Genomic DNA, 26293 nt, shown 5'->3' with positions numbered 1-26293 from the left:
AAATAGTTAATGATGACTCGACAGTGTAGATTTTAATATGCATGAACAAGAAGGAAGAAATTCACATGTATATTGATATTGATCTCATTTATTCAGGCAAGCCTAATGATGGCAAGTCTCTTGGAACAAAATATTTATCTACCTATGATGATGATATTAATGGTAGAAATAAAGTAATATTGTTTATTGGAGAAGAGGGTTTGAGTTTAGATAAAGATGATGATGATATTGGTGTTAAAAAGGGTAAGTTGTGGTGTTGAAGTTGGTGTTAGTATTAAAAAGGATGTTAATGTCAAAAGTTATAGTGTTGATTCTTAAGTAGGTGTTGAAATGGGTAGTTTAGATATTAATATGAGAAGTGATGGGTTGGATTTGGTGAAAAGGGTGGTACTAAATGTGAACAAGATTACAAGGATGATGAAACTAATAAAGATGATAAGGATTATATTTCTTCAAATGAGAGATAAATGGATTGATAGTTTACAAGGAAAAACTTATTTTGAGGTGCATCAAAGTTGGAGAATGAATGGAAGTTAAATATTGATGTGGATAATATTGATGTTGAAGTTTGTAAAAACTCTTACAATAATGATGAATGTGATGAGGATGAAAGCGGCGAGGATGAATAGAAGTAGAAAAAAAATTTATTAAATTTACAATTGGTTATAGGAGTAAGACATTTAAGATGTGTATTCTGTAAAATATCATACTTTTATTAATGTCACTTATTTCATTGATATTCTGAAAAAATATGAAGTGAAACATAGATTTTATTTAAAATAAATACAATAATAAAAAAAAAGATTAGAGCTACATATATGGATGATGGTTGTGAGTAAAAGATATATACTTATTTGGTTCTTGGTAGTAAGATTTCATAATGAAGTCTTTACAAGACCAACATAGTTATGTTAGTCTTAAAAATATAAAAATGACTAATTTTAATTGGGTAGCAAAGAAGTTGCTTCCAATAATTAATGTTGACCCAAACATTTTTATTTACGCCCTCAATAAAACTTTGGATGAAAAGTTTGGGATTAAACCACACCCAATACAACTATGGGGAGATCTAAGACTAAGGCTACAGTTTTTTTTTTTTTTTTGTAATGAAAAGAAGTCATAGAGAGAGTCTTAAAACAATACATCCCAAGTTTTGATGTGTTAATTGGACTTGATATTACTTAAAACTCTAAATCACATTCACCGAGAAAGGTTCAAAGAATATATGTATGTTTGAAGACGATGAAGTAATGATTTGTTAATGGATGTATACCTTTTATTAGGATCGATGAAATCATCTCAAGAGCCTTAATGGAGAAGTATTGTTGTCAATAGTTGGTTTGAAAGGTAATAATATTTTTCCCCTTGCATATGTTGTTGGTGAGTGTGAAAACAAGGACACATATAGAGGGTTTTATATGCACTTTATGGATAAATCAAGCATATAAAATGAGAGGCCTTTTGGATCATGTCTGACAGACAAAAGGTGAATATCCCATTTGCAGCTAATCGTTTTTTATGTAACTTTTGCAACCCATTTGATGTTTTCATCGTATTTGATGCATGTTTTGTTCATAGAGTCTACCAAAAGCTGTAGCAGAGACTTTCCCAAAGGCAACCCACAGACACTATTATAGACATTATTTCAAATAATGGAGCTTTAAATTGGTTAAAAAATCCCTAAAGGGTAGTATTGCATTTTTTTTTTCAAGTATAGATCATATTTAACCACATTAAAGAATCATATTAACTTGAAAACAACACTCTTATTTTCAGACTTCCAGAATGAACTTCAAAGCAGCACATCACTCTCCAAACTCGTTAAATTGGACTTAGTATCGACAAGATTTATGATTACACAGAGATGAACAACCTCTCTCTCACGCATACACACTGCATAAGCAATCATGCTGGCTAACGAGGAAGATGAAACTGTCTGCATAGCCCATGTTTCATGATTGGTCCCAAAGGTTAAGGAACTGGAGGGTCCACTGCATTTGCATGATCCAAAAACTTGAACTAAATGTAACTCCTGGATTCAAGGCACTCATTGTCTGCAATGAAAACTCGGCCATGACAGTATCATTGATCCCATGTCCACAGGACATGTAAATTGTTATCTTCACTCTTTTCTTCTTCTCGACTAGAATAGGAAAACTCACTGCTTTCACACATTCACAGTTGCACACGGCCCATAGGTCTACTAACCGACAATCACGTGCTAGTGCTAACTATTGTGGTCACTCAAAAACCTGAGTCACCCCAATTACAACCTCTAATGTAATTTCTTTCGCTTTTTCATCAGAAATAAGGTAATCTTTTCAGTCTCGTAAGAAAAAAGGCATGTGTACCGAAATTAATGAATTTATGAGCATTAACTTCTCGGAAAAGCTTGAAGTCCTAATCCTAGTGGATAAGGAAAGAACACTCTTGAATCTTAATCATCAAGCCATCCTTTTGCAGTTCATTATCCTTATAACCACTAAACAACAACAACAAACAGATAATTATAGCCAACCATGTACATCATGTAAGACAAATGGAAGGTAGTATTTAAGTTGATAAGCATAACAACAACCACCACCTTAATCATAGTATCGTCAAATTATGTATTAGGTTCAGCTCATGTGTTAACTGCTTAACAAATAATGTTAGTGGTCAGATCACATAAAAGCTTTCATCCTTGAAACATAAATATTCTAGCACGATGAACATTAAACTTTACTGGCTATAATAAAAGATATGGCCCAGTCAAATGAAAGAGAAAAGCGGTTACCTTAATCATTTTGTAGTAACTTTAAGTTGAAACATTGCGACAAAAAAAAAAGGTTGGAAATTTCAATCTTTGAACATGAAGCCAAATATGTTGACAAATGAGATTGAAAGGACAAGAAAGCCGTGCCCTTTTGAGATCACCTTCTTCAATCAAAGAGGCTCCTATTTTCCCCTGTTCCCATGGAACCTAAGAGCCCAAATCAATATCAACCACAGATGCCCTCTTTCTTGAATCCTCCACAAGAAGCAAGCATGTCAGAGAACAACATCAACAGCAATAACAACAAGCCTGCTGAGATCGAAGATTTTCAAAATATGATTGCGGACAAAGATGATAGAAAGAAGAAATTAGCACCAAAGAGAAGCTCCAACAAAGACAGGCACAAGAAAGTGGAAGGTAGAGGAAGGAGGATAAGGATTCCAGCTCTTTGCGCGGCCAGGATTTTTCAATTGACAAGAGAATTGGAGCATAAATCTGATGGAGAAACAATTCAGTGGTTGTTGCAACAAGCAGAACCATCGATTATTGCTGCGACTGGTACTGGGACCATTCCTGCATCAGCTCTTGCAGCTGCAGGGGCCTCTGTTTCAGAGCAGGGGGGTTCTGTTTCAACTGGATTGCATGCAAAAATGGAAGGGTTGGGACCAGGCGTTACTGGGTCCAGAGATAGGAATGATTGGACCATGTCGAATACTAAATTAGGAATATCTAATGTGGCAACTGGGGTCTGGCCATCTGTAGGTGGAATTGGGTTAGGATTTGTTCCCAATTCTGGTCAATCAACATCGAATTTTGGAAACGAAAACTCCAGTACTTTACCGAAATATGGGTTCCAAGGGGTTGAGTTTCCAAATATTAACATGGGCTTAATGAGTTTTTACTCCATGTTTAGTGGCACTAACCAGCAACTTCCTGGCTTGGAGCTTGGACTTTCACAGGATGGCCACAGTGCGATGTTAAATCCTCAAGCTTTGAGTCCCTTTTACCATCAGATGGTGCAGGGTCGTGGTGTCTTAGATTCGTTGAATCAAGAAAAGCAGCAAGAGCAACGTCCTGATAAAGATGATTCCCAAGGATCAAGGCAGTAGAAATACGAGATAAGTTTTTAATGGATGGCTATCCATTAGAAAATCAGTAGAACAGTAAAGCGTACAGTCCCATATTTTCTTACCTTTGATGACTAGAAATGAGTGCAAGACTTGACCAGCACTGGCCAATCTCTTGATCAACAGTTTCATCTAAGTTTACTAAAACAGGTGCTTTTCTGCCTTTCTTTAGTTCTATAAGTGAATGAGTACATATTGTCTTCGTTTCTTATTTAGAAGTATTAATAAAAAATAAACTTCTTATAATTTGTCATATGCAGGTTGAAATTGGAAGATAACATGGTTTGAAGTTTACATTTGGAGTTTGTTTCATTTAAGTTTTTGCGGGAGTGTTGTTTCACAAATATTTTGGTGCGAGATGATCAAAAGAAAAATATTTTTGCCACTATTAGACCTACATGTTTCTGTGTTTTCTTGCCTATATTTTCAAGAATTAATGTTTCTCTGAAAGATAAAATTGAGTAGTTTATAGCCCTGTTTAAACAACATACACTTTTCTTGAATAGTCACCCTGGTGAATCTTGTTAAACCAATTTCTCTGGTTTCTTTCGCTCGATATTGTTTCCTGCATTAACCGCAGCCAAAACGATAACCTTTCTGAATCAAACAGCATATAGCTGGTTGGGTCCTTTAAGTCATCCCTTAAAGCTATTTTACCTTTGGCAACAAGAAAGAAAGTTTGAGCTTCATTGCCTGCAGCGTCACATGGCTACAACTCCTACAAGCCTACAAGTTATATACATTTCCATTTTGAGAAAAAAGGTCAGTTCTCACCACAGAATGTTTTCCAATCTTTAGCATAGATATTTCATGCCGGTACAGTCCTAAGTGATTTAATATTCAGGCTGAATGCACAATTCCTTGCAACTCACTTTTTTCCCTAATGAAAATCTGCTTTGCAATATCGGCAGTCAATGCATGAAATTTCGCTTCTTCCTCTCCAAGGAGGATTTCTCGTAGGTCCTAACACAGATTGACAAATGCCTGCTTAAGTGATCATTATCTAATTAACTTAAATCCTAAGCAGCTCGGACTCGTGGGTATGAAATTGATACTGCATTTCTCAGCGGGGTGACCACAGCTCACCCCCTCAGCTTATGCTGAAATCGACTCTAATTTCCACCTAAAAGATTTCTTCTTCTTCTTGGTGCCAGCATCTAAAAATATCTGGAATTTGTTATAGCTCTCAAAAAAAAAAGAAGAAGAAGAAGAAGTTGCCCCTTCATTTCAAACTTTGCTACATTGGTACGCTCTTACAATTCCATGAATCTGGGGAATAATGAACGATGTCCATGAAGTCCAATTATATGATTTCCCCCCCCCCCCCTTTTTTCCCCTAATTTTTCCTGAGATAATGTAATATGAACGTCTTTAATCCAGACACTAGTTGAGCTTTATATTTTATTGTAATATGACAGGCATTTTGGTATATCTTTTAATCCAAGCTATACCTTGTGGATTTGTAATGTGCAACCAACGGGCGTTATAGCTCAATGTATTCTCATTTTGCTTGAAGGAGGGAGTGAGGTCGTTTTGGGTTCAAATTCTAGTCTTGTTTTTTTCTCAAGAACTCTTCAAGTTCTACTCGTAGTTATCATCCAAATAAATAAATAAGGGACTAACCTAGGCAAGATATCTAAAAAAATGATAAAATGAAGCTTACAAGTTCCAACAATATGCTAATGCCTCCCCGGGTGGCTTTATCTTATCAGGATTTGTATATCTTAGATTAGGCAACATGGCCTAAGCCCAACCAGGCATTCACCAGTATTTGACAGCAGTGACCCATAAAACTTCTTTAGTCCACCTTCACTAGGACACCAATTCATCCCCAACACCAAATAAATTGCCCCAAACCAGTATACTTCTCCTCTTCTTGTCAGGAAATAGAGATCGGAATCCGATATTGCTCGAGGAGAGGAAGGATGTGGATACCAGCAAGGACGGAACTACTTGTTAGACGGGGAAGCCTGGTTTCTGGTCTACCTTCTCTTCTGCTTTATTTTATTTTCAAATTCATCCTCGTGTTTTTTTATATGGTACCCCTAGTTGTGAAGTTTCAAATCTCTCCCTGGGGCCTGGACGGTAGAAACCCAGGTCGAGATATCCCAACAAGTTGAGTTTTTTAAGTATTTGTTATTTGTTAATGGGCTTATATATTGAGTTGGGTTCCTGATTTGAAGGAGCTGAAGAAGAAGATGGTGAAGATCTCCTCAATCCTTGAGATGTTGATGAAGTAAGTGCTGAGTAATGAGAGGATGGTTTGGGTGTAACAATGGCAAGCCTAGAATTCTCTCTGAATTTGAAGCCCAGGACGAGGAATGTTTTTGAGATGACCTGATCTTCTGAGAAGAAGACTACGCTCGTGAAAATTACTTTCTTTTCTTTTAAGGACACTTTAGCCCTTTAATTAATTATAACGACAAACATATAATATTTCAAAAAACATTTATTGAGTTTCTTCTCAATCTATAAATTTATTATCAATTATGTTAACAATAATATAAATAAATACGAGAGAGATTATTCTAAACAAACTTTAGAATGTTTCAGATAATTTTTCGTGTCGCTACTTCCCTCGCATTCTAGGATTCAAACCTCAGGATGTTGTAACTTTCAAGTAAATTAATAGCGTTTAAAAATTGTTTTTAAACAAATTTAAAGATTTTTAATTTATTTTTTATATTATTTTAATATTAAAAATAAATTTTAAAAAATAAAAAAATATCACTTTAATTTATTTATAATTTAAAAAAATCACTACTGTTTTTAAAGTATATACACGGAGACTCCTTGAAATTGGACATTACTGAATTTACTTCGAGAATTATGAGCATGTTTGAGAGTGTGATTGCGACTACTTTTTAAAGTGTTTTTCAATCGAAAATATATTAAAATAATATTTTTTTTATTTTTTAAATTTTATTTTTAACATTAGCGTATCAAAATAAAATGATCTAAAAATATAAAAAAATATATTTTTTTTAGAAAAACTACTTCTAAAATATTAAAACAAGATCTGACTAGAAACTAGGACTTCATAACATGCTTGATCTGGTACGTGCATGATGACTTCATAATGTAAACCCTATAGCAAGTAAGCGGACAATATATTTATTACTTTTCCGAAAACACCAGAACCGCTTGTTACAAGTGGACAGTTCAACGTTGTGAAGTGGCCAGATTGGCTAGTGGTCCAAATCAAATGGGTTCTTGGACCACTTACAGATGAATTTGGGTCCAGTCCATTAAGGATGATGGCATACAGCACACACTGACACTTCCCTTGCCGGAACATGTTTTTTGTTTTTACTCTGTAGGATCCAAATTCAATCCAGCGAAGAGGAGGGTTCGCACTATTCAAAAAAAAATTGAATTACCTGATAAGATTTTTTAAGATCTCTCGAAGAATTAAAAATCCGGGTAATTCTCCTAAATAAATTTCAAAAATCTTGGATAAGAGGAAAAAACATTTTGGGGGCGCCCTGAATTTACCCAAAATTCTTTACTGTTTTTTAATTCATTAATAAATAAGTAACCTGTTCATCGATAATTATTAGCTAATAAAGCTCGAATTGTCTAAAGTTTATTGAGCTAAACTTGGAAAAAATGGTTGTTTTTAATTTTTTGAAAGAAAACTTGGGAGAAAAATCAAGAACTTGAGGAAAAAAAGTTAATGGCAATTTTTTCTCTCTCGGAATCACCCGAAAGCTCAGCCCTGTCAAGAAGTATTGCTTTTAAAAGCAAGGTGTACGGAATCGCTCTAGAATCCACAATCACTCGAATGGATGCCGATTATGATGTTCTTTTTATGCTTCGTCTGATAATGGCATTGATTACCGACTGAAGTTAAGGAGGAAGCTGTAGCCCAAAGGCCTCTTCTTGCCTACACTACTCGTTGTCTCTAAACAGGTCGAGGGTCCATGTTGTCGAATGTTAGTTGTCGAAACGGAAAATGTTTGATAGGATGGACTAAAGTTTTCTATATAATCCCTAGAAATGCACTTGATTCTACATGAATAATTGTTTTGAAAATATGAAATTGAAGTGTGTTTGGTGAACATATATACAAGATTGAATTATTGTTTCATGATGTACATCATTTCTGCATGAGATTTAATAAATATTATCTTTTATGTTTGAAAATAGAATTATGTTTAAACTGTGTTTGGTTAATATATTATAACAAAAAAGACATAAAAATATAAACATGCTTAATTAAATATAAAAATAGATATGTTTCTAAAATAATTTTGAAGTGAAATCTTATTTTTAAAAAGAAAAAAGATAGTAAAACATGTTTATTATATCTTAATTATTATTATTATTTTCGATACAACAACCAAATATTATTTAAAATATTGATTATTTGGATATAAGAAAAAAACATAAGGAATATGAATAGAATTTAAATGGGTTAGGAAAAATATAGTGTTTACTCTTGTTAAATAATGCAATGAGAATAGGGATAATCTCTTCCATGTCAATCTAATAAATCATGTAAATTACATGGCATTCATTGCTTCCACTCATATTAATTTTTTATTACTATTAATGTGGATATTCAGGTCAGTTTATGTTTACTTTAATTAATTTTACTGAACCTGAAATTAACGATCATATAAATCTCTAATAAATATCATAATAGCAATTAAAAAGCTCAAACATGATATCACAACACAAACAAATTCTTTAATGTTAAATTCTTATTACTGATCATTTATATTTCCTTCTTGTATAATATAAGGGGAAGGAAGTTAAATTTCGAAAGAAAAAAACAATTGATTTTTTACCTCAAGTTGTCACCTGTAAGTGGTGCAGAGGATTGCTCACTGACTATCATCGAAAGGACAAGACATATCACAGCCAAATGAGCAGCGATGATTTTTTAAAGGTATTTTTATTTAAAGATATATTAAAATATTCTTTTAATTTTATTTATTTATAATATCAATACAGAGGTATTAAAAAAAATTAATTTATTATTTTTTTTTAAAAAAAAATAAAATATATTTTTGAAGCACGTATAGAGCAGGAGCTCAAAGAGGCGGATGACTCCCTTGCCACGGCAGGTGGGCCTTGTATCGCCTTTACCGCCTGGCTTGGTACGGACATCTGTCCCTTTGTCCTTCCCTCTGCTTTTGATTTAAATAAACACCAATGAGGTTGATGCCATGTTGCATAGGTATTTGGTACATTTAGCATTTATCATAAAACAATTAATTTAGTAATATTAATTTTATTTATTCAGCTTTAAAATTATGGTGACTCAATTGTCCAATGGAACTCTTCAAAAAATAAAAAAATATAATATTTTACTAAACTATCTCCACGAGTACACTCAAGGGTTACCTTATCTTGTCAAGAGTATATAAAAAAATCAATTTAATAATTTTTTAAAATCACTTGATAAAAAAAAAAAAAAACACTTCGGCCATAGAAGCAATACCTAGCTCACTCATGTCACATGTGATGCTGTCCGAAATGACCAGAGTTGCATGTAATACTGTCCGAGATGACTAGGACACCAAAAATTTCAACGACTCTGAATACCTCTAACCTCCATGTGCACAAGAAACGGGCATGGTGAGTAATTACACCCATTACTGTGGTCTGTTCTTTATGCTGTTTTCTATTACTCCCACGTGCTCACTTTTTTATAAACTTCAGATTGATTCCCTGCCGACTGAAACATTGTTTTTAAAAATGTAAAAAAGATGTGCCCACGTTGTTAATGTTTTCTTATTTATGTTTCTGTAAAAAAAGATTTTAAATACAAATTAAAAAATTTATACATATATTTAATAATATAAATTAAGAATTATACATATCTATAAATAATAACAAATTTATTGATTTCAATCACAGATTGAATTTGAAACTGAAACAAAGATAATGTTTCTTATAAGAAAAAAAATTTTGTTTTAGTTTGAAATTGGGTACCCGAAGTATTAATTAGTTTGAGTTAATAAAATTAAATTTTATTTTACCAAACCAAGCATTAAATCAACATCAAAACTTATTCTTAACGGCACAAGAATTCCATATAAAAACCTGTTAAGAAATATTGCCTTTATTTTTTTTGGTCTAATTTGGGAGAAATACTGGTTAAATTGAAAAGGTATTTATAATTCCTTTAAACTTGTAAAATCAATAATAAACTCGTGATTTACATGATTTTGATTGAGTTTATTAATTTTATATAAATTAAATCTAGTTTTACTAATTTTTAATTTTTCAAAAATCATATAATTTTACGAGTGTATCTCTTCGAACTTTATCCAATGGTGTGAAAAAAGGTATAAAAGAAAAATATGCTATCGCTATCGTATAATGTTCAGTTGTATCACAGATTCCTACCAGCAGCACACCACTCCCCCATATAATAAGATATACTAAATACATATTCGGATTCCAAGGAGTGAGGGGTGAGAAGGATTTCCATAACCAAATATATACTGATGTATAAAATTGGAACATCAAATGATTGTGATGAGTTACTAGTCTAATTGGCATCCACCAAGTATTTCATTAGTCTACATGCATGGATGGAACAGAGTCCTATATATACAGAGGTTCCAAGGAAAAAGGCGAAAACGATTCTATATTTCTGGAAGCAGCCGAACCAGTCTATTCAGGGGAGGGGAGGGGAGGGTGGATACAAGATTTCTTGTTCTTTAAAAAAAAAAAATTAATTAAAAGGGATCAGTTTTTTCCTATAATATGCGAGAAGAAACATTGTTTATTCCAGCACTGTGTTAACTATTTTCACCATTCAATGCATTGAACAATCATCTTGATTTCAGGAGTGGAGTTGTAATTTTCATATGATCAAAATATCATTTCTCAATTGATCGGAGATAATATAGTAAATTTATGTTTTTTAAATATTATGAAATTACTTCATCATCCTTAAAAGTTAAAAAAAAATAGGTCTTTGTCATGGGTTTTTTTTTGTATTTTCAACTTTAGTTGCACGGTTAAAGAACAATCATACCCTTAAAAACTAAAACTTTTGGCTTGCAGAAAGGATTTTATTTTTTATCTTTTTATGTTTTTTCTACAATAAAATGACATGTTTAACCTTTGATTTTAAAAAATCTAAGCCTAGCAAGGGAGAGTATTATTGTTTTTTCAACATGTTTTTTTTTGTGATATTAAAATGCCCTCATAGGCTTTTTAGTAATTTTAATTATTAAAATATTAATAAATCAATACAAAAGGTGGACGCGTGCAACGCGTCGTTATCCCTCCCCCAAATGGGTGGTGCGCGAGACGTATTATGATGACCAAAATCCACCAACTATCATGTCATTTGACACGTCACGTGCCGGTGCAACTATTAGTATGGCGTGTTTAGCCTGGTTAGCGGCGGTTCGACGACGATGAAGGTTTTTATTTTCAATAATCATTTTTTTTATCCTTTTCAATTTAATATCTATGTATTTTCTTTCAATTATTTTTCTATGCATGATTTAGTCCTCATTGTTTTTTTTTTTAATTTTTTTATGATTAAGAATTTTGCTTCGTTGTTTTTTCGTGTTTGTCTTCTATAATCATGACTCAGTCCACCAGTTTTGATAATTAGTCCAGTTTTGATTTGATATTTTTTAATTTCTTTTTAATTTTTTTTTCATTTTCATCATTTAACATTAACTTGTTAGGTCTTGAGCTTCGTGATTTGTTCTGATTTTTTTTGTGAGGTTATATCTATTTCATATCATCGAGTTGCGAGTTATTAAAGTTAAGCATTTTAAGCATGAAATGTTGTGTTTTGATTTTGATTTTTGTTTTAGATTTTTTTGTGAATTTGTGGACTTAGAAATTTTCAATTTGGCCCTTCATTTCAATATTTGATGGTATTTTAGGTTTTGACCCTCAATATTTTGGTTTTAAATTTTTATTCTTGGCATCTTTATCAAATTTTAATTTATTCTTGATCTCATCATTGGATTTATAATCTTGATTTTTTTTTATTTTATCACCCGGGTTTGCTAGTATTTTTTTATCGATTTTTTCCCTAATTTTATTTTTTATTGTTTGGATTTATGGGGATTGACAACAAGTATTTTTTTTCATTCTTTTTATATGATGTGGAGGTCTTTTTCATTCTTTTTATATGATGGGGAGGTCGTTAACTTTTTTTTAAAAAATACACTTACAATGCTTTGTCATTAATTTTTTACGCTTTAAAAAATCGGGTCAACTCACAACGAAATGTGGGCAAGCTATTTAATTTTTTTTTTCTAAATGAAGAATCTAAATAAAAAGACAAAGTGATTTCTCCCACATTATGTATATTTAGTGTGTGTTTGGTAATGTAGTGGAATATATTTTTAAAAAATATCACTTGAAAAAATATTAAAATGATTTTTTATATAAATAAAAATATTTAACATAAACACATTAAAATCATCAAAAAAAAAATACAAGTAAAAAGACCATTGTGATATATCTTCCAGCCGTACACATTTTTAAAACAATTTCAAACGCCTTTTCAAATATAAAAATAAATGATGCCTTAGCATAGAGTAAAAGGATGGAAAAGTTACTTTTATAATTTTTATGTCCCTTTTACTAGTGTTTGGTTGAACTTTAGAAGATGAGAGAAAGTTTCTCGAAGATTAGCATTTGACTTAAAAAATGGGGTTAAGTGTTAAGTGTGCGATGAGAGAGGGGTAAGGAAATTTTAAATGGGGAGATTCTTGAAGTCCTGTGTGTCCTTTCCATTTTTTATTTTAAAATTGTTTTATTCTTATTTTTTTCATTCACTTATATTTCAGATCAGATATCCCTTAACACTTAGCACTTTTTATATATTTAATATTTTCATTTAAATCTTAATTATTTAACATTTTTTTTCCTTCAAATTTTAACTTAATACCAAACACAAGCTTAACGAGGAGCTTGCCATAAAATCAAAGGAAGAGAGAGTAACCCTAAATCCAAACAAAATCCAACCAGATGTCAATAAGATTAATGTTATTACCTATATTTTAGAGCGTTTTGAAATATAGACCAACCTGTATTTGAAAAAAGAATAATTTAAAAATAATTTTTTTATATTTTGAATCGTTTGGATGAGTTGATCTAAAATATAATTTTTAAAAAATAAATAAAATATTATTTTATTATATTTTTACATAAAAATATTTTAAAAAACAATAAGTAAAGGGACCTTGAAGCGCAGCAAAATCTTGCTACATTTTCATGTGAATCAGAGATGGACGAAAAGTAAAAAAATGGGTGCCAATATTTATTTTTTAAAAATTAATTTTGATATAAGTAATAAGTATATGAAAATAATCTTGAAAAAATAATAATTAAAAAAAATCAATATTTAATGTAACGCCTTTTGAAAACCAGTTAGAAACTCTGCAGTCCGTAGAGTATTAAGACGTGCTATTGATAAAAAGAGTATAAAACCAGGGCAAGAAATGTTGAAAACCCACTTACACTAGCCATAGAAAGACTTGGAGCCGCCTTGTGAAAGGATACCAATTAATAATCACAAACCCTCAAACGGAGAAGAAGAGGAGACCAAGTTCTGGGAGGAGGGGGCGTAGGTAGGCCCCATGTTACCAGGAGACAACAAGCCTGTTTGACAGTGCCCCGTCCCTTGCTTTCTCCTCTCTCTCTTATGCTGATTATTCTCTCTTTTCTTTTCTTTTTGAAGGGATTAGTGTTGTTAATGTGAAGTCCCTCCAAAACTCTTCGTCCAAACCAAGAGAACCCAACAAACACACAACACAACAGAATTCAGAATCCGAAGGTACAAAAAACTGATGACACTGATGGAAAGAAAGTACACCAGCAAACCAAAACAAAGCCAACTCATTTCTCTACGTTTTTGACACACAGACATAATCCTCTGCTTTGGTTTTATAAATCTCTCCTTTTTCTGGTTCTTCTTCCTGTTCTTGTTCTAGTTGTTATAGAGAATATGGACTGCTGGTCTCCTCTTGCAATGGATGATGAATTTGAGAAGCTTGTAATTCGAATGAACCCTCCAAGGTGAATTTACTTTTGTTTGCTTTTAATTTCATTTAATGTGCGAGTTTTTGTTTGAATTGAAAAGGGTGGTTGTGTTTTCTTGAAATTTTCATTTCTTGAGCTCAAAGTTCAGATTTTTTTAAGGATTTGGCAATATGCGTGTGTGATATTGTTTCTTGTCTGTGTTTAATTTTGCAGGGTTACAGTTGATAATGCCTCAAGCAGGAAAGCCACTTTGATTAAGGTGTTTGATTGAATCATTTGGATGTTATTGGTTCGTTTTATGAGCTTTTGTGAGTTTAAAGTCTGTAACTTGATTTTGTTTTGTTGATAATTTTCAGGTTGATAGTGCTAATAAGCGTGGTAGTTTGTTAGAGGTGGTTCAAGTCTTGACTGATTTGAATCTTTTAATCAGACGAGCTTACATTTCTTCAGATGGAGAATGGTTCATGGATGGTTACTTTTTTGTCCTTTGCCTTTTCATTCAAGTTTGGTGGCTCTGTAAGTCAATTAATTGTTGTTGATTTTCTCGTCTTAAAATGGTTCTTTTGCAGTGTTTCACGTTACAGATCAACATGGGAATAAGTTATCCGAGGATGATGTGGCTGAAAGAATTCAACAGGTAGGTCTGCTAAACTGGCCTCCATTTTAACCAAAACTGGAAAATGAAAATCTTTACATTTATAGTTTCCATGTGAAAGTGGAATTAAAGAGACTTTAAAGCAAATAACTTTGGTGCTGAGTCCTGACTTCTTTTCTAAATGTTTTATGTCCTAATGGAGCCTTAGCTCCAGCAAGTGCCTCTGTGTTTTTAGCCATTTCACTCGTCATTAAATTTTGACAAGAATCCGAGAGCAAGGCCTCATTTTTTGTGCACATTTTTAGACTATAGTACTTCTATTCTCTCTGAATTCCAATTTTTCTTTCAAAAAGGAGGTAGAGAAATTCATAGAAAAGTTCAAAACTGTTGAAAAACCCTTGGTTAGATATATAAATGTCATGGAAGGAACAGACAAGTCAAATTGTATAGAATTCCAGATGCAGTGAGGAAGTCACCGGGCACTTCTTTTTGTGGATCCAAGTCCTTTAAATTTATTATTCTCCTTAGTTTCGCTCAAGGAGATAATGAAAGGAGCAGACGAGGAAGAAATGGTGGCTGTTGTTTGGTCTCTACTATGAAAGTTTTACAACAATATGTGTGGAGCCATGTAATTCTCAAGTCATGTTCATGAATTAATTTACATGTCACAGTCACTGGGACCAAGAGGACCAAGCTTCCGATCCTTGAGACGGTCTGTGGATGTGCAAGGAGCTGCGGAGAACACAGCTATTGAATTGACAGGAAGAGATCGACCAGGCTTGCTTTCAGAAATTTTTGCTGTTCTTGCTGACCTCAAATGTAATGTGGTGGCCTCAGAAATATGGACCCACAATTCAAGAATGGCATCTGTTGTTTACATCACTGATGAGGCTACTGGATTGCCAATTGATGATCCTGATAGGCTCACTAAGATCAAACAACTTCTCCTATGTATTCTAATCGGTGATAGAGATAAACGAAGTGCCAATACAGCTGTGTCCGTGGGTTCCACTCACAAGGAGAGGAGGCTGCATCAGATGATGTATGCTGATCGTGATTATGACGTGGATGATGCAGATTGTAGCTCAGCAAGTGAACGCAACCGTTTTGTAACGGTGGAAAACTGTGTAGATAAGGGTTACACTGTTGTGAACTTGAGGTGTCCAGACCGGCCGAAGCTAATATTTGATACAGTGTGCACGTTAACTGACATGCAATATGTAGTATATCATGCAATTATCATAGCAGAAGGACCGGAGGCTTGCCAGGTTACTCTTTATTCCTTCAAGATGCATTTAATAATTTTCTGTTCTTTTTTGTTTTGACCAAACAAATGTTTTTAAACATTGCTACGGAGGATCTCATTTGTTACTTGTAATACAGGAGTATTTTATTAGGCATATGGATGGGTCCCCAATTAATTCCGAAGCAGAGAGGCAAAGACTAATTAATTGCTTGGAGGCTGCTATTAGGAGGAGAACTTCTGAGGTACAGATATGCTCAAGTTTGGTTTTAATGCTAGGTTCAAACTTGTCAACATCTCACTAGTATTTGATTTATTGAACTGTCTTGATGCAGGGCGTAAGATTGGAACTTTGTTCTGAGGATAGGGTCGGCCTTTTGTCTGACGTGACTCGCATTTTTAGGGAAAACGGTCTTTCAGTCACTCGAGCTGAGGTTACTACCAGAGGTTCCCAGGCTGTGAATGTTTTCTTCGTCATTGATTCATCAGGACATCCAGTGAAGAGTGAAACTATTGAAGCAGTTAGAAAAGAGATCGGTTTGACTATACTTAATGTGAATGATGATGCTTACTCGAAGTCTCCGCCCCAGGAACGTGGGTTATTGTCTTTAGGTAATATCTTCCGATCAAAGTCAGAGAAGTTCCTTTATCACTTGGGTCTAATAAAGTCAAATTCTTGAGCTGTTCAATGGCTAAACTAGGCTGGTCAGCCACGTAAATGTTGGATAGTTTGACTTAGTTGCACAGGTTGTTCCTTAGAGCTTCAGTTCACTTCCCTGTTGATCTTGGACAAGGCATCAAAGTTGCAATCAAATATGAATTCGTAAAGCTTGTTGTAAATATCTTGTTCGAGCTTCCTTGTCCCATGTGACTTTGTAAATATTGTTATACTGGCTCAAAAACTTCATCCAAAATGCAGCGCTGAGGGTCATTCTGCGTGATGGTTTAAGCGCTATGATCAACATGATTTGCATTTTGGATCCTGATGCTATGTAAAGGCTCCTTTAGTGCAGGATGCATTGCAGATTTGATTTTATTGGATCATTGAATTTGAGAGTGGTGATTCCATCGCACAGCTGTGCATTAATTTGATTGTATATTTCCTTTGGTCCCTCTCTTAGCATTTTTCTCATTAGCAGGTAACTCATGAATAGAGAGCAGGCGCTACAGTGTTGAAGATTATATTCCCCTAGCAACATTATGGCCTAGGCATACAAATATCTATTGGTGGGATGTTTTAGTTGTGCTTTCGCCTACCAAGAGTATACAAAATGGTGATGTGTAATGGGACAGGGAAGTTTGATAGTGGTTCAACTTCCCTGTACGTATGTATATAGTAATAAGCCATCAAGATTGACTTTTGCTGCAATTCCGACTAAAGAAAGTGCTTAGTGCTCATGACTCGATAGAAGTTGGGTTGTGGTGGTGACATGCCTTGATTCAGGGCTTTCCTGAAGCAAGTGACACCTTCAAGTGCTCACGAGTAGGTAAGGGGCACTCCAAAAACGGCACACTCCAAACTAGTATGATTAAATGCCAGTAGTTTTGAGAAATATGTGAAAAAACTTGTTCATGATTTTTGGTTTTTTTTTTTATTTTCTCGATTTAATTAATTTATCGATTTTTTTGCTTTTAAGAAATATGTGAAAAAACTTGTTCATGATTCAATTTATCCAATGCTTTTGGTTTCTTCTGTACATCCGTTTGTAATTGGAGAGGGGCTGAACATGAAAGTCAGAGCACGATATAAACTAATATGATTAAATACCAGTATAGATGATTGATTCTATACTTCTAGCTTTTGATAGAGTTTCAAGTTCGGCCCTTAAGGGGTTGGATCATTCCACAGCGAGGAAAACTTTTAACGAGTAATTGATCAATCCTTAGATCATGCATGTGAAAGACAAATAACATAATTATGACATAGGAAAAACTCTAAAATGCAGGCTCGGCGATTGGATAAGAACGGGAATCTAAAGTCTAAGATCATAACGATGCAAATAGGAGACTTTGTTAGTGACTTTGTAATCATTTCGTAATTAAGACTTTCTTATGAAAAAAGACAGCAGAAAAGTCACCGACAGAATCTCGACGGGGGAGGAAAGATGTTATGTAATTCCACATCCTCCAGCACCTCATTGATGCGTCCCTTTCCCCTTTCTGATTTATAGTTCTTATGATTATGATAGCTGCATCGGCAACATAAACGTGGCCGGATAAGGATCTCACAAACGTCAGCCGCCAGTACATGTGGGGTCCTTTTTCTGGTGTCGTGGGACCCTGTTTCGCCGTTTCGAACGGTGGCGGAAGAGGACTGGATCCTTGAACGAATAGAATAAAAAGGTAGGTCTCGCAGTTGAGTCTTTAAATCTTCCTCGAAGCACGTAAGTTGAGGAGATGGAGTGGTAGAATTTTTGAGACGAAATCATTATGTCTACTGTATCATGCATTACATTAATATTACGTTTACAATGTAAGAGACGAGTGTTGCTGGCTGCTTACTATGCAGAGTATGGAGATACGTAGTCAAATTTAACATGACAACATCGGACAGCTGTTGTACCTGGCTACAAGTATAGTGTTCAAATTGATTTTATTATCTTCATTGTTAATTAAAAGGAAGTTTTTTTTTAATCTCGTTTAAGTTTCTTGTAAGCATAAGAAATCATTTTTTTTTCTCTATTTAAATTAATGTTGTGTCGCATATATATGTCAATATATAATATATTGGCATACATGATATTTAATTTTTTTTCTTTATTTAAAATTGTTAGGAAATAATTAATAGATCGGCATATGTCAATATATAATATATTAGTATTATTTTTATCTAATATAAAGATATGAGAACCAGCATATATAATATTTCTAGAAAAATATATACAAAATCATGTTTTACAACAATCAAATGTAACAAACATGAAATTTTTATTATAAAATAGAATAGCATAAAAATAAATTTATTTTCAATGTGTGCTTCCGAACACCAAAGAGTATCTTCTATCTATTTTTTATAATATGGTCAAACATAAAAAAATAATAATATTTTTTTTTAAAAATAGTTATTATAGATTTTTTTTTTCCAAAAGAGTTTTGTCTCCTCAAGTTTATCAATCAACGCTACTTCTAGGCTTTTAGCTACCACAAGTTTTGTTCTTTAAAAAAATATATTAATATTAGCAAACACAAGTTGATAGGAAAGTGTCGAGAAATACCCGACTAAATGCTTGGCTATTAATTATTTAACGACAATTATTAAAACAAAACATCATCAACAACAACATGATAATTATAATAATAATAATAATGGTCATGAAAGTCACCCCACGAGAGAGGCGACGTCGTCGTCGGCGCAGTCATAATTAACAAAACACCAGGAGGCCAATTCCTGACGTGTTAAAGATGGAGACGACGTTTGCAACTTGCGGTCATGTCATTTTACTAGACGTACCAAAACTAAACATTCGATGTCTGAATGATTGATGTGAGTTACAGTGGTGGTTTTCTGGTGGCTTCATGGAGCTTTTGTATCCCAAGGCCCTACTCGGGCACAAGTTCATCGCAAACCCAGCTGTGAACTCTGTTACTTTTAACCCACTTCCAGTTTATTTTAGTGTTCTTGGTGGTAATTATGCCTCACTTCCAGGTTCCCGTACTGGTGCCTTTCCCCCCACTTCCTCACTTATATTACCGCATGTTTTAATCGTGCTTGGACTCACCAGAAATCTAATATCTATTAGTAAACATACATGTGGTTTTTCTTTTTCTATCACCTTTATTAATGATCGTTTTGTTATATATAATTGAGTCACCAAAGGGATGGTGGTGACTTGAAAATGGGCTATATGTTCTTCAGCGTGGACTTCAACCTCTAATTTTTACTGTTAAGACATCCACAATTCAGGCTGTTCTCTCTTTTGCAATTGCCAGTCATTGGCCTCTTTATTGGCTTGAAGTCAAGAAGGCATTTCTCAATGGTTTATCTCTCACCCCATCTTCTTCATGAGACCTTCTTGCTTATTTTGATGCTAATTGGGCTGGATGCCGTAACATGCGAAGATCAATTTTTGATCATGCAATTTATTTTAGTGATAATCTTGTGTTCTGGAGTTCTACAACTAATGGTATCCTGATCAAGCTGTGAATCGAAATATCGGGCTATGACAATTACCGCCGCTAAAATCAAGTGGCTTGGTCATCTTCTTCAAGACCTCAAGGTGTCTTCATCCTTGCCTTCGATCAAGCTTTGTGAAAGTCAAAGTTCCATTTTTATTGTTGTTAATTCAGTATCAAACAAATATTCAAAACACAATGTTGTTAATTCAGTATCAAACAAACATACAAAACACATTGATTTGGATCGTCACTTTGTGAGAGAATTGGTGGCTTCGAAAAAACTTCAGATTCACTATGTTCCAACTAATCTCTCAATTACAGACATGTTTACCAAGAGCCTTGGTCGATCTGCTTTCATTTTTCTTCATTCCAAGCTACGAATTTTGGACAGGCTTTAGAGGGGAGGGTATTTCAGTTATACAAGGATCCAAAGAATCCTCCTCAAATCATGTTTGTGACAACTCCTTGACTGTAGGAGATAATATCTAGTATTTGAATTTGTATTTATTTAAATATATTTTATTATATAACAGAATTACTATACCCCACAAAGAATTGGGCGGTGATTTCATAACCTTTTCACTGCTATTACCTTGGAATCACATCCCAAGTCCACTCTGAACACTTTAAATAAAAACCATCGCCATGCCATCATGAGCACATTTAAAACAAAGCTGTGGAAGTTCGGATCAAATAATGAAAATGATATGCTCCAACAACCATGTGATTATTTAATTTTTTTTCTATCCGAGAAACAACCCTTTTTGCTCAAGCTTTCTAATGAATACAAGTGAAGAAAGAAACTTTTTCAGAGGTTAATTCCATACTCGTTTAACGAAAGCCCTCCAAATGGGGTAGACTACTCTCATGTTCGATGTTGAGGAGAAGGGATGGATAGAATTGATAGCATCAAGCTTCATTCATGGGAAGCTCACCACTTTCAAGGATCACCACTCTCTTTGTGGGACGGTCTCCTCTGTCTGTCTCTTGTGACTCGATCAATTTAACAATGTCCATGCCTTCCAAAACTTGACCAAAAACAACATGCCTCTGATCTAGCCATGGAGTCTGTCATTTCCCGTGAACAGAAAAACAAAGAAACATGTGTCAAGCCATATAAACGTAGCATAAATCTGCAAAGATTTGACCACTTGACAAAGCTTTTAACTAGATGGAATTGATCAACAAAATCAATAAGCATTTGTAGAACATAACCTGTCTCCATTAGTGACTACTAAAAACCACGTTAGCTATAACAAATAGGTGCTAAGCCAGCATGAAAATGGAAGCTACTCTAAGAGAATGGAATGGAACATTGTTGGTGAAATTTAGATGACATAGACCATCAGCTACCACAAACAAAAAAATGCAATCCAGTCTTCAAGACCTACGTATACTATCTAAATGCAGGTATGGTCAACAAGAAGTTGTGTTAAATATAGACTAATTCTGCTTTCTTTGTAATGGCCACGTTGCATACAGAAAAGCCCGGCAGGCAAAACCACCTGCATACTTTCCAGCAGAAAAAGGGAGGCAACACAGAAAATACCCTGCTCCCCCCCCCCCCCCCAAAAAAAAAAAAAAAAAAAAAAAACAAAACAAAACAAAAGAAAGGCAGAATGTTAAAGTTGGCTTCAGAAACAACCACCTATCCTAATTCTATTGATCACTTCTCCAGTATACCACCAAACCCAGCTAGTAGCAGGGACATTAGCTTCCTAACATAGCAAAGAGAGGTAGATATAGGAATTATTTTCCTTCTTTAATCTGTCTATTTGAGATTCTGCACCGATTATATTAAAAAAAAACATCAAAGATTCAAAACATTCTCAGCCAAATCGAAGAAACTGTAACAAGAGGATATCACGTCTTTGTCTGCCCAGCCACAAATGAGCATGCCTCTACACACATGCATGAGGAATGTGTCTAAATAAAATGACAATATCTACCTTGACAGTGCAGATGAAAAATTGGCTTCCATTGGTGTTGGGCCCTGCATTTGCCATACTAAGAATTCCTGGTCCAATATGTGACACTGCAAAAGATATGAGATTTCATAATTAGCCATGCAGGGGCACATAGATAAAATATACAACATCCAACACCAAAATTTAAAAATGATGACCACGAAGAATCAATCACTCATATGGGGAAGTTTCAGTTCAGTGACTGCTCAATCTCAAGACACGAAGAGAGTGAGAGATGGAGAAGCGATCATCTGTCTTCGACCAAGGAAACATCCTAGGTGAGATTTACAGTTTACTGAGCATGGGTTTCCAAACTAGTACAATAGATACATGAGAAGTATCAACTTACACTTGAAGTTTTCATCTTTAAATGTACGGCCGTATATGCTTTTACCTCCAGTGCCCTGCAAGTCTTTCCAAATATCAGAATACAAATCTAATTGAAAACGCTTACAATGCCCCAAGTACAAAGCTAGCTGGTAGTGGCACAGATGCATGTACAAGATATAACATGAGCTTAGAATATCATTGACAATGTTTCATTTCTTAACAAACTCACGGAGAAACAAAGGGGAACAAAAGCATAGAAATTGAATAAAGAGCAAATTTCAAGGGTCTCATACACTGAACAACACACCTCCTGCACTATTAAGAGAATTATTCAATAGGAACTTGAAAGATGAAAATGTTTAGGAGGTAAGAAATAGAGGTAGAAATTAGACATTGAAGTTCTCGTAGCATACCAGCTCAAAATTCTTGGTTTGTCATTGGATATTAAGCCAATTACTATTTCTAGCAAGCCAATAAAAGGAGGTGAAGATTGCCTTTAAAAATAACAAAGGGGTCAAATTTGCGTCAAGTTACAAAAACATATTTGTTACTATTTTTTTAACCTATTCAGTTTATTTATGTTATATATAGGTTATTTAGGAGTCAAATAAGTGTTTTCATTAATTTTTTCTGATGTTTTATTTCGAGTCTCCGTATCGTCCATATTTTGCACAAATTCGTTTTGCTACATGCGAAATCATAATATTAGTTTTGTTTTGCTTATTTTCAGTATCTTATTGATTCTTGATTCACTTTATATATTTTTAGCAGAATATTCAATAGGAACTTGAAAGAAGAAAATGTTTAGGAGGTAAGAAAATAGAGATGGAAATGAGACATTGAAGTTCTCATAGCATACCAGCTCAAAATTCTTGGTTTGTCATTGGATATTAAGCCGATTACCATTTCTAGCAAGCCAATAAAAGAAGGTGAAGATTGCCTTTAAAAATAACAAAGGCCTCTAGCACGGAAAATTAGTTGGTATCTTTGACTGTATGTATACTTAAAATTTACAAAACAGGGATTCAAATTTCAGCTAACTAACAAAAAAATATATCACAAGACAAAAAAAAATCCTTTTAGTTGAGATGCACCCAAAAGTGTGAAGAGAGAACTCACATTTCCTTTGTCAAAGTCCCCTCCTTGAATCATGAAATCTTTGATGACACGGTGGAAAGCAGAATTTTTGTAGCCGAAGCCCTTCTCTCCTGATCAAAATACATAATTGAAACCAGATTTAAGAAAATACTCAAAGCATTGATGTTTAGAAAAGAAATAACTGATGGATAGTATAGATCTTAAGTTCATATGACACAACCTGTGCATAAAGCACGGAAGTTCTCCACCGTTTGTGGCACATCATCGCCATATAACCCAATGACGACTCTCCCAACAAGCCTCCCTACCGGATTCCCAATCCCTATATCAAAATACACTTTGTTGGTCACCTTTGACTGTAACTCTGCAACCTGAAATTTTTTTTAAGAAAATAATTCAAGACATGGATATGCAAAACCGCATACAATTCAAACTTCATCAATCCAAAAAACTAATTCCACATCAAAACCATCACAAAACAAACTCTAAATACACATTTCACATAGCAAATCAAATTTTCTGATCCCAAATTTGTTCCTTGAACACAATGAACAGTTGCGTATATCTCTAAGTGCTCAATATAGTCGTCAGAACTCAAGAAAGTTAAAAAAAAATATTCACTAAAATCTAAAAAAATCCCACTGTCCAGGTCTCAAGCAAAAAAAAAAACTCTCAATCAATTGAACCGATAAAAACCACGTTATAAACTAGAAACATAGAATAATCCCAAAAAAAAGGGGGGGAAACCTGCAAAAACCCTAACCTCTGCACTAGCTCGAACGGAGCTGAGAACACGGGATTTCTTTGGAGAAGAGGTTGTAAGAGAAGCAAAACGAAGCGGACCCGAGAAGAAGAAGCTCGATGAAGACGAGGAAACATTTGACGGTAACACATTTCTAGTGGGAAACCTCACAGCATTACACTGGGTGGATCTTACTGATTTTACCTGAAACATAGTATTTTGTGGAGTTGATAGTGAGCCCACATTTGTCTGCAAAAAAAAAAACACATTTTTTGGTTGGGTCAGAAAAATGGGGTGTGCTTGGTTACTGAGAAAATAAAAGGGAGAAGGACTACCAGGGTTGTAAAAGAAGCCGCCATTGATGGGTATGTCGTTAGGCGTGATTTTCCTTGGTTTTAGTTTATAGAAACAGAAGAGAAGATGATGCGACGATGATTGTGAAATTACAGATATTGTGTTTGGGTTTACAATAATGACAAGTATGTCCTCTCAGAATCTCCTGGGGTAAGTGTCGAATATCCAAGAACCATAACCATACCAGTCAAGGGAGGCCCCTTTTTTTTATAAAAAAAAAAAAAAAAAAACTAGCATTGGGCAGCTGAAATTAATGGCAGCCAATCACTGGATATGATATGTTCTGTAATGATCGATGGCTTGGATTTTTTATTTTATTTTTACATTGGATGATATATCTGCTATAAATATCAATTAGATTTACACTTGAGAGTTTTTTTTATTTTTTTCATATAATTTTTTTTTTAGAAAAATTTTTTCCTTAAAAATAAATTAATAAAAAAATCTTAGATTAATCTCTAAATAGTACAAATTTAAAAAAAAAATATTTTTTACATTGTTTTATAACCATCTCATCGTAAGTTTTTATTATTATTATCATAAACTAGTATCATTATTCATCAACTATAAATATTTTATTATTAATATATTTATTATTTTATTATTATTTTTATGTAATTTTATAATAATATCACCACTATGATCATCATTACTATCACTTCGCTTTTATAATGATTATTATTATTATTATCATTGTCTTATTATTAAAATAATTATAATTTCATCATTATTAACGCTAACCCAGCAACCATTATTCTATGACCATTTATTATCATCAATATTATTAATATCATGATTATTATAATTATTATTAATTTTTCCATTATATCCATCGCTACTAATACTTTTATCACTAACATTGTAAAAAAAAATTTATCTTACCATCATCATTAAAAATTATAATAAGAATTAATTTACTTCCCAATAAAACATTTTTTTTATGCAGCCAAACAATGCAAATAACTAGTTTTCTATTAAAATACTTTCCATACTACTTTTCAATGCCAAAGAAAAAAACACTAAAAATAATTCAAATAAAATATTTTTCAATCAATCTCTAATAAAAAAAATATTTCAACTTCTCAATCGAGATAAAAATATTTTTTTTAACACTATCAATGCTTAATATTCATAATTATTATTATAACCACCATCATCATCATAATCATCTTTTTATTGTTAATATACTCATTCTTTTTTTTATCATCTCATCATCACCACCATAACAATACCCACGACCACCACCCCACCATTTTATTATCAATATAATCACTATCAAGTTTAATCAATGTCGGGTTTTAAGTTAAATTAAAAAAATATTGACCTCTTGAAACTCAGTTGACTCGACTAAGTTTGGTGAGTTGCTAGATTTTAAGTAATTTGTCAAATCCAATCAGGTTAACGTCAAGGAAATTAGAAAAAAAAATGTATTTATTTTGATAAAAATAATTAATCTGATTTAATTGGGTAACTTATAAGTTAAATTAGATCAATTATGAAAGAATTAAAGAATTAATCATGAGTCAGTAAATCATTATTGTTGGCTGTAGACACTTAATAATCTTCAAGGCAAAGCATATTGCAATTAATGCTTGTGATTTCCTTAGCTATTTAAAATTTAATTGTACCATGAACATGAAAGAGCATTCTAAACAATATATCTAGCAAATCATAGAGGTCCAAAAACCCCTTCATCGTATCCATTTAACTCAACCCGTACAGACACTTTCAACTTTAATCCTAATACAAATGTAGAGATTCTTTTATTTGAAAAACCAATAACACGACATCGTTCTATCGTAATATAAAAAGTATATTCTTAATATAATCATGAAAAATCCACCGCATAACTTCAAATTACTGTTGTTATTACATACTATAACGTTCTTAAAACCCAAATCTTTCTATAAAAAGGTTATTTTATGTAAATTATAAAAAGGTACAACGAGCCACACAACTTTATATATTGTTTGGTTTCTATTCGAGAT

The 26293-nt window shown here is 33.4% G+C and overlaps 3 protein-coding genes across 3 annotated transcripts; 2 read left to right on the top strand and 1 right to left on the bottom strand.

Annotated features, from left to right (window-relative positions):
* The first annotated feature begins 2831 nt into the window (after nucleotides 1–2831).
* LOC133700985 (transcription factor TCP20-like) lies at nucleotides 2832–4279 on the top strand. The gene is made up of 2 exons (XM_062124731.1): nucleotides 2832–4032; nucleotides 4143–4279. Exon 1 carries the CDS (start codon nucleotides 2956–2958, stop codon nucleotides 3862–3864), a length of 909 nt encoding a protein of 302 aa, XP_061980715.1. The 5' UTR covers nucleotides 2832–2955; the 3' UTR covers nucleotides 3865–4032; nucleotides 4143–4279.
* A 9006-nt stretch (nucleotides 4280–13285) lies between these two features.
* On the top strand, nucleotides 13286–16795 carry LOC133701915 (ACT domain-containing protein ACR4-like). The gene is made up of 7 exons (XM_062126108.1): nucleotides 13286–13896; nucleotides 14074–14119; nucleotides 14217–14331; nucleotides 14430–14497; nucleotides 15127–15723; nucleotides 15839–15943; nucleotides 16034–16795. The coding sequence occupies exons 1-7, from the start codon at nucleotides 13826–13828 to the stop codon at nucleotides 16376–16378; spliced, it is 1347 nt and encodes a 448-aa protein (XP_061982092.1). The 5' UTR covers nucleotides 13286–13825; the 3' UTR covers nucleotides 16379–16795.
* Nucleotides 16796–20522: 3727 nt separating this feature from the next.
* LOC133700702 (photosynthetic NDH subunit of lumenal location 5, chloroplastic-like) lies at nucleotides 20523–24445 on the bottom strand. The gene is made up of 7 exons (XM_062124330.1): nucleotides 24287–24445; nucleotides 23973–24200; nucleotides 23430–23580; nucleotides 23231–23319; nucleotides 22131–22185; nucleotides 21764–21849; nucleotides 20523–20882 (listed from the first exon to the last, which is right to left on the bottom strand). The coding sequence occupies exons 1-7, from the start codon at nucleotides 24308–24310 to the stop codon at nucleotides 20724–20726; spliced, it is 792 nt and encodes a 263-aa protein (XP_061980314.1). The 5' UTR covers nucleotides 24311–24445; the 3' UTR covers nucleotides 20523–20723.
* Nucleotides 24446–26293: the final 1848 nt, after the last annotated feature.

Source organism: Populus nigra, chromosome 8 (assembly GCF_951802175.1).
Source record: "Populus nigra chromosome 8, ddPopNigr1.1, whole genome shotgun sequence".
Classification (NCBI taxonomy): domain Eukaryota; kingdom Viridiplantae; phylum Streptophyta; class Magnoliopsida; order Malpighiales; family Salicaceae; genus Populus; species Populus nigra.
Note: the sequence above shows the minus strand (reverse complement) of the source record. Positions and strands in the feature narration are given on the sequence as shown.